General features: G+C 35.8%; 1 protein-coding gene across 5 annotated transcripts in view; it reads left to right on the top strand.

The window, feature by feature from the left end:
- Positions 1-14,943, top strand: part of LOC107717010 (PTB domain-containing engulfment adapter protein 1) — a 20,719-nt gene extending 5,776 nt beyond the window's left edge. For 3 of the 5 annotated variants that reach the window (XM_016523659.1, XM_016523660.1, XM_016523658.1), the window contains exons 2-12: positions 3,164-3,243; positions 7,983-8,044; positions 10,668-10,739; positions 11,056-11,154; positions 11,481-11,618; positions 11,798-11,914; positions 12,001-12,087; positions 12,274-12,498; positions 13,223-13,355; positions 13,507-13,601; positions 14,790-14,943. In XM_016523659.1, the coding sequence (XP_016379145.1) occupies positions 3,216-3,243; positions 7,983-8,044; positions 10,668-10,739; positions 11,056-11,154; positions 11,481-11,618; positions 11,798-11,914; positions 12,001-12,087; positions 12,274-12,498; positions 13,223-13,355; positions 13,507-13,601; positions 14,790-14,861 (1,128 nt within the window). In that variant the 5' untranslated portion in view covers positions 3,164-3,215 and the 3' untranslated portion in view covers positions 14,862-14,943. The remainder of the gene's footprint in view (positions 1-3,163; positions 3,244-7,982; positions 8,045-10,667; positions 10,740-11,055; positions 11,155-11,480; positions 11,619-11,797; positions 11,915-12,000; positions 12,088-12,273; positions 12,499-13,222; positions 13,356-13,506; positions 13,602-14,789) is intronic. The other 2 variants (XM_016523661.1, XM_016523662.1) reach the window with 2 other exon arrangements.
- The last annotated feature ends 1,199 nt before the right edge of the window (positions 14,944-16,142 follow it).

The raw sequence follows: 16,142 nt of genomic DNA, 5'->3' as shown, positions 1-16,142 counted from the left end.
CGTTCAGTTTTTAATTGTAGTGTCTGTTCTTTTACTGAACTAAATGATTTTTATTACTATAAAAAATCAAAACAACGGTGGGGGTTGGTGCCGCGGTGGGCAAGTGACGTAACCGGTGTTGCGGCTTAACACCGGTATCACCGTCAGCACCGTCTATCGTGGCAAGCCTACCATATAGCTTCTCCACCCAACAGTTATAAATTGCTTTGAGTTCTCTCAGACATGCCTAAGCTGGAGTTCACTTTGAAGATACTAAATATTATCAGCAGAACTTTGCAGCTCAGCGTAAAGGAAGGTCTCAGGGTCTCCCCTGTGGGACAGAGTGACCAGCCAGGAAGTGATAAACGGAGAACAAACACAGCTGCTGTCAGTCAGGCAGGCGGACAGCACAGCCAGGTGTTTGCCCAGGTGTGACCAGGCAGCAGATAATATTGCTTAGCGGAATAACTGGGAAAGAGTGGGCATTGTACCCAGAGAGGTTTTCTTCACTCTCTGTGGAATGTTGTAATGAAATGGCCTGGGCGGTTTTCCTATGAAGCTGTGGAGCAAATGTGTTAATAGGTTAGGAAACCTGTGCAATGTTGACCGTAAATATGACTCGGTTTATATATGTCAGCCCTTTTTCGCAAGTTTTCTGAACTGTGACAGAACTCCTAATGATTTATGAATTCTTTCAAAGTTGTTCCAATTCGTCTCTTTAGGCTGCTGGCAGAGGTGACGCAAAAACTTGTGACTTCACCTGCTCTCAGTCAGTGATGTCTGCTGTCCTTGTACATTTGACTCTCCATGGCTCTTTATGACAGCTCAATTGCCTGTAAATAAATAAAAAATACAAATGCCTGCCTTCTTGTTCAGCCCCTTTGCTTTTAAAGTTGGCAGTCTGTCATGCTGAAACCTGTTTGCGTTGCTCTCATGGGAGCCAACAAAATCTAAATGTGCCTGTATGCAGTACTAATTAAGAAACTGTGACTATCTAAAGGGTGGATTTTTTTTCATTTTATTTTTATTTTTAAATCATTTTTTATATTTCATTATGTATGATAAATACAAAATAATAAAAAACGTATACATATTTAATTAATTAATTAGTTAATCAATCATATTTTCTCAATAAAATTTCTTAATTTGTACATCAATTATGTCTATTGTATTATATATTAGAAAATATATTAAAAATGCATGTATGCATATAAATATTGATGTATATGTATATTCATATTTTCTGACTACAACTTTGAGTGCTCTTCACAGGTGTCTTGCAATAATTCAGAAGTGTTATGGCCCATCTGTCATAGACAAAACAATTCTTAAGACAAAAACCCGCTATTGTGGATTTATGCCTGATTGGCTCAAACCAGTAAGCAGCTTGCATATTGTCATCATCATGTAAATTGTACAAAGTGGCATGAATGATATGTTTAAGGTTTAAAGAAAACATAAATGTCATGAAACCTTAAATCACATTCTTCTGTGCCAAGATGTCATCCCAAAATACTATAATTTACTGCTTCCCTCCAGTGAAGCACCACACCCTTCACATGAAAACACACTGTAAAAATCATAGGCATCACTGCTTACATTGCTTGTTTTGCAAGACGTTGTGTGAAAGGACTTGTTCAAAGTATTCATGGTTATATTGAAATAGCATTTCATACAATAGGGTCTAAATTGAGCTCAGCATTTCCTCTTGGAATAGCACATAATCTGTTTTTCAACCTTTCATTGCTATCTTGACCATAATGTTTGAGAAGAGAGAACATTTTTGCTATACTACAATTTCGTAGTGGCTCAGTAAAAAAAAAAAGAAGGGAGTGCACTTACAGAATTCACCTTGAAAGTTTAACGAAAAGCTGCTCAGTTATTCATAACGAGAATATAAAATATAAAAGTCATGTACAGCATTACAACTCCAATCTTCCCATTGTCTCATTGTATTTTACCATGAACATGATTAGGTCTACACAATAAATTCAGTGAAAACATGTAATGATAAATATGCCCAGGAAAGTTGTTCTGTATCTTGTTCAAGTTAACAAGACTGATAATTCACAGACAGGCAGCAGGAGTGATTAACTTATATTGAAGTCACTGTGAAGTTAAAGACATATTTGTCTGAAGAGCCTCTATGAAAAGCTTTTGTCTTCCCTGCATCAGAGAAATCAGTAATGTGCACCATGGACCCCTTGGGGAGTCCTTGCGATCTGAAAGTACTGTTGTAATATGTCTGCCCATTGGGCGGAACATTTGATTAGTTTGTTTCATAGCCTCTGTAAGTCATTGGCTAAGCTTATCTCCTGATGTTTGACGATGCCTGAGAGGGAGAAGCTTAGGAACTATCATGCAGCGAAACAAAATTCTATAGGACATCTTTCTCGTTTTATTTTTATTTTTAATTTTTTTTCTCTGTAGTGCCAGACTTAAAGACCCAATGAAATGAGTGCCGTTTTCTGTCTTGTCACATTGTTTTTCCCATTGAAACAGGATGTTTTGAGTACTAACAGCTCTCTCCCTTATTTGTTCAATAGCCAGTACGCTTCATTTTCACCTGATGGCATTGGAGGAAGGGAACTTTTTGTTCAAGAAAATATTTCACTGGATATAAATTCATATAAAGTTTATTTTAATGTTTAGGAATGCATGATATAGATGGCCCCAGTGACGTGGACTAAAAGCCACACATGTCCAATTTTATTTTCATTCTATCTTAAACAATTTCAGTTGTGTTCAGCATGTTATTTAAAAAAAAAAAAAAAAATCTTACAGACCCCAAACTTTTATATAATGTATAGTATAGTATATGTGTTTGATGTTACTATATTGAAGTCAAAGCAAATTATTAAAATATTATATCTGGTAATGTTTGAAAAAAAAAAAAAAAAAAAAAAGTATTACGGCACCTTTAATTTATTTGTCACTGTCTGAGTTTTAGAAAACACACTGCATCTACCATCCTCCACAAATACACATTCAAATATTTTAACCATGCATGAAGGCCATATTTACACATATGTTTATAGTTTTGACTATTAACCCTTCCACCCGCTGTAGTACTTTTGGTTTATCCCCCTTAGAGGCAAATTCACAGGATTTTGTTTTTGAAACATGTAGTCCTATTTCTCAGACTCCGTGAAGTAAATTTCCATATGTGCTCTCATCCCGCCAGGTAGAGGTGGCACATTCCAGGAAATCGCAGCTGAGTCGGAGCGTTTTCAAGCATGAACCGGGCATTTAACAGAAAAAAAGGTATGTGTGTTTCTACCAGTTTTTGTCTTGCTTTCCTCTCTTTTCTCTGTCTATCCATTCAGCTCAGAACCTAGAGGGCTGTCAAACGATTTGAATATCGTGTAAGCATATGAATAGCATGGTATTGTTTAATTAATAGCAATTCTTTTTTGCATACATCAATATTTGCTGAAAACAATAAAAATTAAAGCCATTCAAAGACTTTTTTTGTGTGTATGAAAACATTGAACAGACAAAATGTGGCTTTAAAAGTCAAATATTATGTATTGTTGATTTTATTTTCATATCATTGAAAATAAAAATGTGAAGGTGCTACTATAAGCTTGAATTGCTCTGATGGTTAGAAATGTCTTACTGCAGAATTGAGTACAGATCAGAGATTAATTACTTTATATACTCTATTTTACATTATTTTACACATTGCATTTTTATTGCATTATTTTTGTTATAGTTATTCACATTAAATTGCCATGTTGAAATCGACAGTCCTAACAGAAACCCTTATAAAACTCTTCAGACTCTCCCTTTTCGTACTCATATCTGTCTGCCTGTATCTCTGTCTATCTCTAGCTCTCTTTGTTCCTCACCTAGTCTCTCCTCCCTTTCTGTCATTTCTCAGTGGCTTGGAGCAGACAACCTGTCTGCCTCCAGAGGTCGGTTTTTTTCCCTCTATGTATTTACAACCACCTGTCCCACCCTTCTTTCCAAAATGAATTAATGGATCTTTGATGTGATAAACCCTACTGGCCAGTCTTAGATCCCAGATGGCAGGGAATGCATTGGTAATATTTCTGTGTTAGGAGCTCCTGTCTGGCCTGCTTTGACGATATAGATTATAATCGCAAGTAGTGTCCAGTGCTGAGTCCCTCAGGATGGCAAATGATGTGATGATGTTTAGAGATATGTTCTCTGGTAAATGTAACGCATATGGTTTTTATATGAATGAGAGATTATAATATAAGCATGCCGAATACCATTTTTCAAGTACAAGTACTCTCTGCCATTACCTTTAACTGTAGTTTTATAAGTACATTATGATTCGAGGGTAGCTTGTCTAATGTTTTCATGAACTGTTATCTTTAATATCAAAAGCATAAAGTACCAGGACTCAATAGCTAATAACCAAGGCCGTTTAATTTCTATTTTTCATTTCAATATGCAAACAAACCAGTTCATCATTGTATTGCATCATTGCATATGGCAGCATCTCTAGTGTACTACATTGCAAATTCACTTACAATTTGCTCATTTACCCAGAAAAAGTTGTAATCTGATTTCATAAAGAGGTTAGGCATAACAAAGTAAATATTTTGGCACTGAAACGAGCAAAGCTCTTGCAGCCACAACACATTTCCCTCCACTGCCTTGCACGGATGTTCCCGCTGTCACAATTGCCTCTTTTCTGGCGCACAGGACAGTGCTGTTGGACCGTGGAGAACACCAATAGCCCATCTGTCTGAAGGACAGCATTAAATTCTCCAACTAACACAAAAAGGTCTATCCAAGCCACTTATGAACAATAGCGACATTTACCACAGAGAGACAGTAATCATTTTATGGCCATGCATTCATTAGCAGCAGTGTCGGGTGTGAGTGGTGATGTGACATTACAGAAGATTCACAGAGAGGTTTCTGTCTAATGAAGTCTGACTAATGCTGTCTTGCGTTGCAATTAAATGGGTGATTCGTCATTGGTCAGTAAGGTAGCGTAAATATGTCTCTCTTTGTTTTATATATGGTCATAAATTATTATTCTTTTTCAGAGTTAATGGGTGATCATTTGTCTCAGAAGACTCAGCCTAATAAATTCAACTACGAAGTACGAACAGAAAGTTTAACAAGATGTAATAGGCCTTATCTGTATAGTTTTAAGACTGGATGGATGGATGGTCATCTATAGGACAAAAAGCACAATGCATCTAGGCTGTTGTATAAACTGTAAGTTTATAAAATAATATATGTTGGCTATTTCAAGCTGTCAAAATTATTTTGATTCTTCAGGATTAACTGCTGAAATATAGAGGATTTAAATATAAAGCGACACTTTAAACTACTGTTCACATACTCAACAGGTATAGACTGTTAGTTTCTGAATTAAATGGTTGGTAATCCACAAAGCCAAAGGCAGAAACGCTGTTTGCGTGATGACAAAGAAATAATTGGACCCAGATTCTTTCCAGACTTATGCATCCAATTACCAGACACAGAACATGAAATAGCAACAGTGTCTGTTATTTAGAGCATAATAAAATCAAGTTTGAACCCACACATGATCAGCTTGAATAGCCTCAACAGCACAAAAGATTTCTCAGTCGTGAAACTTAGAGTCATGATATAACTAATGTGATTTGTGCATTTTTGTTTCCTTTTCATGCTTTTAAGCTCAGAAATGATTGCGTTTGGTGAGTGCGGCTGCTTAATTAGTGACAATCCAGTATTCCCAGTATCCCATAAATAACTTTAGCTAAATTATGCACAGTTCCACTACCTAATTACTTACATTACAGTAGTTGATGTGCCATCTTTTTCTTTTTCTTTATTTTTTTCCCCCTACAAAATGCTTTAAAAAATTTCTGATTATGTCATCATCGCATTGCTAATACCTCCAGGCTTTCATAGTGCATAGGGGGAGGTGACAGAAATACCCTGCGATTATGGATAAAACAATCTTTCTTTAATGAAAAATTGCCCATGTGCTTACAGGAACTTGTGGCCCAGATCATGTATTAAAATGCGTATTCAACACTTAATCTGTTTCAGTTTAAATACAATACAAAGGCTTAGTGCCCAGGGCATTTCTTTAGAATTTGTTGGAGTGGCATATAGAAGCATTACTATTGTATAAGATCATTCCTGTCTTACTTCTGCTATAACGTCTTCTTATTGCCATTCAGAGTTCCATGAATCAAAGCAGTGAGCTGTAAAATTAGATGCGGAGACTGCCAAGTCTCTTACGCTCCTCTAAAGCCCTCGCAGAGAAATCCTGCTAAGAATATGCCAAGATGTTCTTATTTGACAAGACTTGATATTCAGTCAATGATCATTAGATATTAGTTTGGGAAACATCAATATTTGGCCGCTTTTCCCATTATACAATTCATTAAATTAAATGCGAAATACTCCATCAGCCTGCTAATAGCCAGACAAATAGGTAGTCGAGATGCTCAAATATGCAGAGAAATGCTTTGATGGCACCACAGACTCAACCACTTTTGACACAAACACATTTCAATGCTTTATGATGTGACCTTTTGACAGATTTTCACCCATTCTCCGTTTATATTGGTTTCTCTTCTGAAAATATAATAAGCAATGCATTTCTCCAGACACTTTGTCATCAGCTTCGCCATCACAGTGTTGTCTATGATACACCTACCATTCTTACACAGATGTACACAAAAACACTGTGACATTTTGAGGTGTTCGCTCTTCATTTGACCTATGAATGACACCCACTCTATGAGGAATCTCAGCGGGCAAACACTGTATCCTGACAGTCTGTGGAAGAAGAAAAGCTGGCAGATTGTCAATAAGCAATGGATTCATGAGGATAAGTTTGAGATCAGAATATACAACTTGGATTGAATCTTTATAATTATCTTTAAAGTTCATGTACGATGACATATATATATTCACCATATAACTCACCAGATTTAAACACTATTTGCTCTGAAAGCCTCAAAACATGTTGCTAACTTTTTAAATGACTGTTTATCCAAGAGTCATCCTTATTTCAGACCAACGTTTTTCTTTTTCTGAATATTTACAATTAACTGCTAATTAAAATCGATCATTGCTTTCTTGAAATACCAGAAGAGGTTCTGAGTCCTCAGGGATCTTTTGTTTCGATCTGCTTGAGTTATACTTGGCTAAATGAGAGATTAATTGGTCGTTGTTTCCCTGTAAATGGCTGTATGGCAATTGTCCAGAATACCGTTGCATAACATCCTCTCAATTGTAGTACATTAAAGCAAAGTTTAAAGAAAGAATTGTGGGGGGAAAAAGAGTGTTAAGAGTTACAAATGTTGGAATTGTGCATTGCCAAATGCCTGACAACCCCCATATGTACTATATAGGGAATAGGAAATGATTTTGGACATGCAATGGTGTGACTAACTCTGTTAATGAACTCAGGGTGTTGATGCCGAGCAGATCGGCGGGCGCGCTGAATCTTGGGACTCCTGCGGCTTGTTTGTCACAGTTAGACCTTGCAGTTTCTTCTATGCTGTCACACAAGCACAGGCACGGCGGTGTCTCCTGTCCGTCACATCTGACCCCCTGTCTGCACTCCTTTGAGTCAAATCTCAGTAATTCACCTTGTGACAAGCCAGTTTGATCTACACTGTAGCTTTAGCTAAAATCCTTCTTCTACACAGGCATTTGGCTTTTCATTTTTGACAATCTTTGAAAAATACTTTATTTAACGCAAGGACTGTAAAGGAAAAAAATATTATTTCTAATCATATGGTTTGTTGTTTAAACACATTTACATGAGTTGCACTGCTAAGAGATTTGAACAGCAGTTGATTAATGGATAATCATTTATAATAATTGGTTTGTTGTTTATTCACATTTGAACTGGAGTTTTTGCTGCTAAGAGGTTTGAACAGCAGCTGATTTAAAGGCCTACTTATTTATATACTGTTTTTCTAAAACATTAAGGATATCATTAAGATATTGCATACTTCATAAGTTCATAAAGAACCTTATTAGGTTAATAGTGTTCTGTCTCTTTTTAGATAAATCATGGATGCACACTCCAGAAGCACTGGCCAAGCATTTTATAGCATACAATGTCAAGGTATGTGTTATGAACCTCTTTTTTTCTCTGAATATTGTTCTCTTAAGATTCACTGTTTTGCTGATCTTTTGTATCATTTGTGTTTTTGTATCATTTTTACTACCTTTGTACACTTAGACTCTTATTCTGAAGTTTTAGTTCTGTAAGATTTTTTAAGTTTTTAGAATAAATTTATAATGCTCATTAAGGCTGCGTTTCATTGATAAAAAATACAGTGAAAACAGTAATATTGTGAAATATTAGTATATATGTTTTTAGTATATCTTATTAGTATTTCTTTGATGTATACAAAGTTCAAAGGAACAGCATTTTTTTTAAATAGAAATATTTTGTAGCTGCTGTCTTTACAGTTACTTACAGTGGGTACGGAAAGTATTCAGACCCCCTTAAATTTTTCACTCTTTGTTATATTGCAGCCATTTGCTAAAATCATTTAAGTTAATTTTTTTTCCTCATTAATGTACACACAGCACCCCATATTGACAGAAAAGCACAGAATTGTTGACATTTTTGCAGATTTATTAAAAAAGAAAAACTGAAATATCACATGGTCCTAAGAATTCAGACCCTTTGCTGTGACACTCACATATTTAACTCAGGTGCTGTCCATTTCTTCTGATCATCCTTGAGATGGTTCTACACCTTCATTTGAGTCCAGCTGTGTTTCATTATACTGATTGGACTTGATTAGGAAAACCACACACCTGTCTATATAAGACCTCACAGCTCACAGTGCATGTCAGAGCAAAGGAGAATCATGAGGTCAAAGGAACTGCCTGAAGAGCTCAGAGACAGAATTGTGGCAAGGCACAGATCTGGCCAAGGTTACAAAAAAATTTCTGCTGCACTTAAGGTTCCTAAGAGCACAGTGCTATATATATATATATATATATATATATATATATATACTTTTACTTTTTTCTAATTTTTGAATGGCATTGTAGGACACATTTAACATAATTTACTTATGTTTATTTAATGAATTAGCCTAATGGAGTACAAAAAAATATTGTAGTATGAGAATAAATAGCCTGACTTTATTGAAAATAACAATGTATCTTGCAGGGGAAAAAAACAAGAATGTGTATAAAGAAGTAAAATTGGGCCAATTTTGATTTCGTGCTGATTTTAATGCTTGTTGGCATAAATGCATCAACTGTTCTTCAAAAAAAAATACAGCAACAAATATCCAGAGGTCTAAACAGACACAGCTTAAATGGATGGATCAATGCAAATGCTATATCAATTTTCACGGTCTTCTTTTGCAGTATTTTCACAAAACAATGATTTTTTTTCTGTCTCTTTCGCTATTCATCAAACATCTTGTGGGCAAGAACATCTTGTATATACTGTCAGTGTTGTTTTACGCTCCGTTTCACCAAAGACTCATCTTCTGTTCAGGGCTGAGAAGCTGTCTACTCCCAAGCAGTGCTTCTAAGATGTCTTACTGAATTCTTCACAAAAACAAAACAGTTTTGATTCTCAGAGCTGCTGAAGTTTCAGCTGTGTTGTCTGTCTTTGGAGATGAGAAGAGACTAGACAAAGAAAGTGAATTAAAGAGCGAAAAAATGGTATTCTGCCAGTGTAGCAGGTGATAGATGAGCGAAGACTGGATGTCTTTGGCAAAAAAAACACCTTCGAACAGACCAGCAGGGAACAGTCGTCAGGAACAAGAGACTCTCCACCCAGTGTAATGTAGTGTATCTATCACTCCTGCCTCACTTTCTGTCCTACCGTGCTCACTTGCCCTTGAGTGTGGATGGCATCCATCATAACAACGTGCTGCAGACACGTTTATGGAGTCTTATTTGTTTATCTCCAGTTTGGACGATAATGCGGTTCTTGTCCCCCAGAAGAGTTTATCTGATAAAAAAAATAATAATAATAATAGTATGATGTAAGCTGTCTGTATAATGATTAAGTCTAATCATGAATCCATTACTTTCAATGCATTCTTGGAAAGAGGCAGACCAGCAGTAATGAGTTCTAGAAATTAACGTTTTGTAAGGTAGAAGGACCTTTTCAAGATTCTGTTTATAGCCTCATCAGAGAGTAACGTGAATATACGAAATGCATATTTGACAAGTGAAAATGGGTCAGACAAGAAAATCACATAAGTGTAGTCTGGAAATCTTTGTGGTTACTGTCAAATTATTGTTTATTTATTCATTTCAATAGAGTGGCTATTAGACTAGAGAAGTAATGGCTAGGTGTTTTAAGAATCGTTGTTAAATCAGCCAGAACAGCGTCTAGACAGATGCTTGACCACAAGGACTGGGTAAAGGTTAATAGCTCCATCTGTTGGATGCGAAATGTAGTGTTGTTCATGCTCCTGATGATTTTCTTTTCATAACAAACTAGCTTTAATGTGTTCCAGATTAAATGTGGAGAATGTTCTCAGCAATCAGCAAAGCCTTTTAATAAAATTAACATTATAGTTGAGCCTACAATAACTGACAGTGTTTGTACAAGAAACGGAAGCAGAGATGTGGCTTTGTGGTCAATTTAAATAAATGTCCTTAAGTACTTTTCTTATCATTAATTGACAGACCTTAGATTTTTTTTTTTTTTTTTTTTTTTTTTAATTGTTCCATAACACATGATTTTCATGTTTCTCCCACAGTTTCTGGGGCACACAGAAGTTGATCAACCCAAAGGTACAGAGGTGGTGAAAGATGCCGTCAGGAAGCTCAAGGTAAGTTACTGTAGTTTTAAATTGGCTGCACACAGTAGGGGCCATCGCTTACATCTGGAAGCAGGAAGTGGTATTTCTCTTGAGTGGATGTAATATCAGAGCCCTCCAGCTGTTTCAGACCTTCAGTGGTGGATCACAGTTTACCTGTTTAATGATGCATAGATAATTTAATTTGATCAACCCTCCACTCTCAGTATTACATTATCATTGTAAGGGGTTTTGATAAAATAGGAAATGCTACATCAATTGATCTTAAACATATCTGATCTCTTTTAACCTGATTGTGGTATTTCGCGCTTTCTTTCTCTCTCTAAAGTTTCAGAGACACATTAAGAAGTCAGAGGGACAGAAGATCCCAAAAGTGGAATTACAGATCTCCATCTACGGAGTAAAAATATTAGATCCTAAATCAAAAGTATGTGAATATAGCCTAACAAACAGATTTATGAAACCAATTGTGTCTCACACGAGCCATGTTGTTTAAGTAGAAGCCAGTTGAGGAGCTGTAAAGGCCCTATAAAAAAGTATTTGGACGATTTCTGGTTGTTGAAGTGTGTGAGCCTGAGGGGAACTCACTTTATATATTTGCCAAAAAAGACTATAGGATATTTTGTTGTTTAGTCTAAAAAAAATTTTTTTTAAGTGTGTCCAAGTACTTTTGGGTGCCACTGTATGCCCATCTCTGTTTAGAGACCCTATATTTTGTCTATACTGTCTCTTATCTTATTTTCTTCTTCACAGGAAGTACAGTACAACTGTCAGTTGCACCGGATATCCTTCTGTGCAGATGATAAGACAGACAAAAGGATATTCACATTCATTTGTAAAGATTCAGAATCCAACAAACATCTCTGCTATGTGTTCGACAGTGAAAAATGTGTAAGACAACAGATAATATGTCATATTAGTTGTCCTAATCTTTTTGAAGAAATGATTTGTCACGCTTACATGTTGTGTTAGAACTTGTAAATTAAATGTGGTTCAGAAGACAAATGGCCAACCAAAACTGCTGTTGATGTTACTAGGAAAATGATCTGTCATGTATCTGTCGATTCCAGGCAGAAGAGATAACTTTGACCATCGGCCAAGCGTTTGACTTGGCATACAAGAAGTTTTTGGAGTCCGGGGGAAAAGACGTAGAGACAAGGAAACAGATAGGTGGCCTACAGAAAAGAGTGAGCATCGTGTACAGTTAGAAAACACAATGCAATGTCTCAAATAGGAACGTTTGTTTATGACAAATCGATATCTGTCTTTATAGATTCAAGATCTTGAAGCTGAAAATTCTGAGTTGAAGAAGCAGTTGCAAGTCTTGGAGGAACAGCTGATGATTGCTCAAGTTCCTCCTGTAAGAACTGCGTGGACTTCCTGTCAGTGGACTGCACATAATTGCCGTTCACCATTCTCTTAATTAGCTGCATACAAAACAGACTTCAGCTATGCCTAAAAACCTCTTCTAATCTGATGAGTTTTCCTTTTTTGAGAAAAAACACTGCCGTAAAACAAGTGCTGACTAGTTCTGATCTTTCCGCAGCTTCTTCACATTAACTCTTCTAATGAGGCCTATATGCTTCAGAGACCCTCATCTCTCTTCTGGTGTCACAACGTGACCTCGTTCTCTTGCCTCGAAATCTCTTCTGTTACACTAACGCCAATGAGCTCACCTGACTCTAACATTTCTGCTGGTCTTCTGACTCCTCCACCTGCTAAACCAGCTTTGTCAAAGCCTCCCAGTGGAGCCAGTGATCCTCGCCCTCCTGTTAAGCACCTTTCTGTTTACTCTTTCTATCTTTGTGGTCTTGGTTGTTGGTTTCAGTTGATTTGCTAAGTTTTACCCTCAGATTTTAAAGGCTGGTTCACATGAGCCAACAAACGCCTACACTAGATTCCAGCGGCTGTTGGGTTTTATTGGATCGGTGTGTTTACCCTGTTGGTATTTGTTTGGGGCGGTGTGAACCAGCATTAAGTGGTCATGAATTTTGACTAAGATCCATTTTACCTTCTGTAATTTGAAATATTTCCAAATGAAATTGTGCTGTTTTGCAAGGGGAAAAGGTGGGGCTTTTTATCATTTGGAAATTGATTGGTTCATGAAAAGAGTGAGAAAGTGAGAGGGATTCATTTTTTTTTTTATTAAAAATATTTTTGTGACTCACTGATTAAGAAATACAGATGTAATTATTGATTTATATAATGGAATAATGCACACAATGAAACATGCACAAAAACACTTGGAATGTGAATAGGGTCAACATTTATTTATCTATTTGTTTATATATTTATATAAAGCACACAATCAAACTTTCACATAAAATATTTGTGAATTGGGTCTTCATAGTTATAAATAATATTCAGTATAATGTAGTATAATGTTGTATACTCTAATATGCACTTTATTCTTAAGTTTTAACACATGGAAATGGTTTTCAAATGAGTGATTCTTCAGATTGCTTATGTACTTCACACATTGTTCACATTTGCAGGGAAACAGCATGTCCTCGAAGACGCCCACTGACATATTTGACATGGTTCCATTTTCTCCAATGACCCCATTGGTTCCATTACCAGCAAGTAATGGCTCGGCCCCTCCACCACCTGCAACGCCTTCAGAGATTAGTAAGTTGTCTTTTTCCCCCTTTTCTTTACCAAAAGAAATGTTGACTCATTTGGCCAAAAGATCAGGTTGCATAGGTTCATATATTATGGATGTTAGCTTCAGTGGCCTATAAAATGAAGGGGGAAAAAATATTGTCATTTTCTTCTTCAGGGAGAGACCTGTTTGGTGCAGAACCATTTGACCCTTTTACCTGCGGAGCAGCTGACTTTCCTCCCGACATCCAGTCCAAGCTGGATGAGATGCAGGTGACTGCATGTCTGTGAATTATTAGCAAATGGACTGGTGTAAATGAGCAGCTAATGGAGCTGACGGTAGGCACTGCTGCAGCTGTGAAGACTCTCTCAGTGCAGAAGGGAATAATATGATGATTATATATGGTTTTATGTTCATTTCGGATTTGTCTTGGGAGTGCTGTTCTGTTTGTAGATGGAAAACTTTCAAGAGAAGTTTGCTTTTTAAGTATGCTTTGAACCCGATGAAAATAGACTAACACAGAGTAAATCTGGCATACAGAGCAGCTACATGAAACATTTATATCATTTGCCAGTTTTGCTCAACTAACAAACTCAATTTTCCATCTTTTTGCTCTCTTTCTGCTTGCAGCGGCAAAGATGGTTTGTATTTTAAAACAATTTGAATTTTTTTTTCAGATGACATATAGCTTAGGTCTAATTTGGAATGTTTAACTGTTTTATAGGGATAATTCATCCAAAAATGAAAATTCTGTCTCTCATTTTTGCCTTTTCTTCATGTTTTCACTTCTCTTATATCGATACATTGAAAATAAATGGTGACTGGTTTCTGCTAAACTGTGTGCATATACTTATGTGCAATATCTCAACTCTTTTAAAGCCATACAATAGTTTAATTTGAGGTACAAACCAAATTGTTGAATCAGTTATGATATGTAAACATGCATATGCTCAAATCGCCTAAATGAGATTTGAGAGCTATGGCAGATGATTTCCACTGAAGAATGGGTTCAGTTTCAATCTGTTATCTCATAAAACTTGGAATATTATGCGCAAATCTTTTATCATGCCTTTTGTAATTTTTGGAGCTTTGTGGCCCCTGGTCACCATTCACTTTCATTGTATGGCAAAAAAAAGCAAAGCAGTGTCAACATTATGCTAAAAGTCTCCATTTGTGTTCAATGGGACAACATGAGGGTGAGTAAATGATGATAACATTCTCATTTTTAGGTGAACTATCCCTGTAAATGTCTCTAAGATCAATTATTTACACTCAGACTTTAAACCCTGTGTCATTTGCTTCTGGCTCATGCCCTGCTTAAAAAAAGCCTTTTTGCTTATTTAACAGATTTGTATATATGTATAATGCAATTGCGTATTTTAAATAAACTTGCATGTATTTCACCGTTTAAAGGGTTAATTCTAATAGTGTTTTTTTTTTTTTTTGGTTTCCCTCTCCAGGAGGGGTTCAAAATGGGACTAACAGTAGAGGGCACTGTCTTTTCCCTTGATCCACTAGAAGGTCGCTGCTGATGCCAAGAAGAAAGTTTGTCACTTTCATGTTAAACCATTTGTATTAAAGTGCCAAACTCGGGTTTAAAGTCAAGATGTCAATGTCTTACCTTACGTTTTTTTATGTATTTGCATTTTTGAATTCGGTTTACAAAAAGTATATTGAGAAATCAGAAGCAGTAGAATCACTATTTTTGTAAGAACTAAAAAAAAACTAGAAATGTAGTTTTAACACCCCTTGCTTGTACAGGTAATGAAGGATGTAGATAGTATGTCCAATTGCACAGTCTGTGTCAACGTTTCATTCCTATAATCAAACGCAAATTCTTTAACCTTGTGTTACACATACAAGCTGCTGTTTTTAATCTGTGGCATATTACAATTCATAAACACATACAACGTTATAGTAATGGAGAGTTCCCTTGACGTTATTTTTGTAACTTTATTTTTAACATTTAATACGTTACCATACATCATAATCACATTCCTTTTGTATCCAATCACATGTAAAATTATGATATTGTTTTTGTTAATAGCAATGGATCCATTAAAATACAGTATTTTTTAACTGAGCTATAAATTGCAGGACTGGACTATTTCCACATTAACATATACTCGTATTGCAGTTTAATTTTATATTCTATATTTTAGTATACTCTTGCACAAGGAAGCACTTTGAAAGAGCTCTGTTCATGTATTATTGTTAATTCAGTTTATAAGCATTATTTTAGCCTTTGCTGTTGTAGTCATTAAAAGAAAATGGTACATATTCTCTGTGTAAGTTATGTTTTGTAACATGTTTTTCTTAGACCTTTACTTGCATTAAATAAGAGACCTTGTATGAATTTTAATTTTTTATTTTTGGCTCAACAAATCTTCACCCACAAATTTATTTCAAGTCGCAGATAATGTATTGAAAATACAATGTAAAGAAATCGTAATAGTACAGTAAAATGATCATTATGTACTTGAGTCCCATTCATTTACATTTAAAGTGTTTTAAACTTACTCTCTTAAAATTAGTATAAAAGTTTAAAATGTTTGTTTTTCACGCTATAATTCATGATGATTGTTCAGAATGTAATTTGGCTCAATCATGTAATCTGTGTGTACTGTTCATAAGTGTGTCTTTCTGAAGAGCACCACATCTTGGGAGTGTGTTACTTCACTCTTTCCCATCCTTTGTATGTTCAACAAAAGTGTTTTTCCGTTCATAGTAGTGCTGCACCAAGATGCGTCATATTTCAATCAGTGCAACTGTTGTAGAAACTTGTAGAAAGCCTGTCTGGGGAACATGTATAC

The sequence above is a fragment of the Sinocyclocheilus rhinocerous genome, unplaced genomic scaffold, assembly GCF_001515625.1.
Source record: "Sinocyclocheilus rhinocerous isolate Xijiao unplaced genomic scaffold, SAMN03320098_v1.1 scaffold1802, whole genome shotgun sequence".
In the NCBI taxonomy this organism is placed as follows: Eukaryota; Metazoa; Chordata; class Actinopteri; order Cypriniformes; family Cyprinidae; genus Sinocyclocheilus; species Sinocyclocheilus rhinocerous.
Note: the sequence above shows the minus strand (reverse complement) of the source record. Positions and strands in the feature narration are given on the sequence as shown.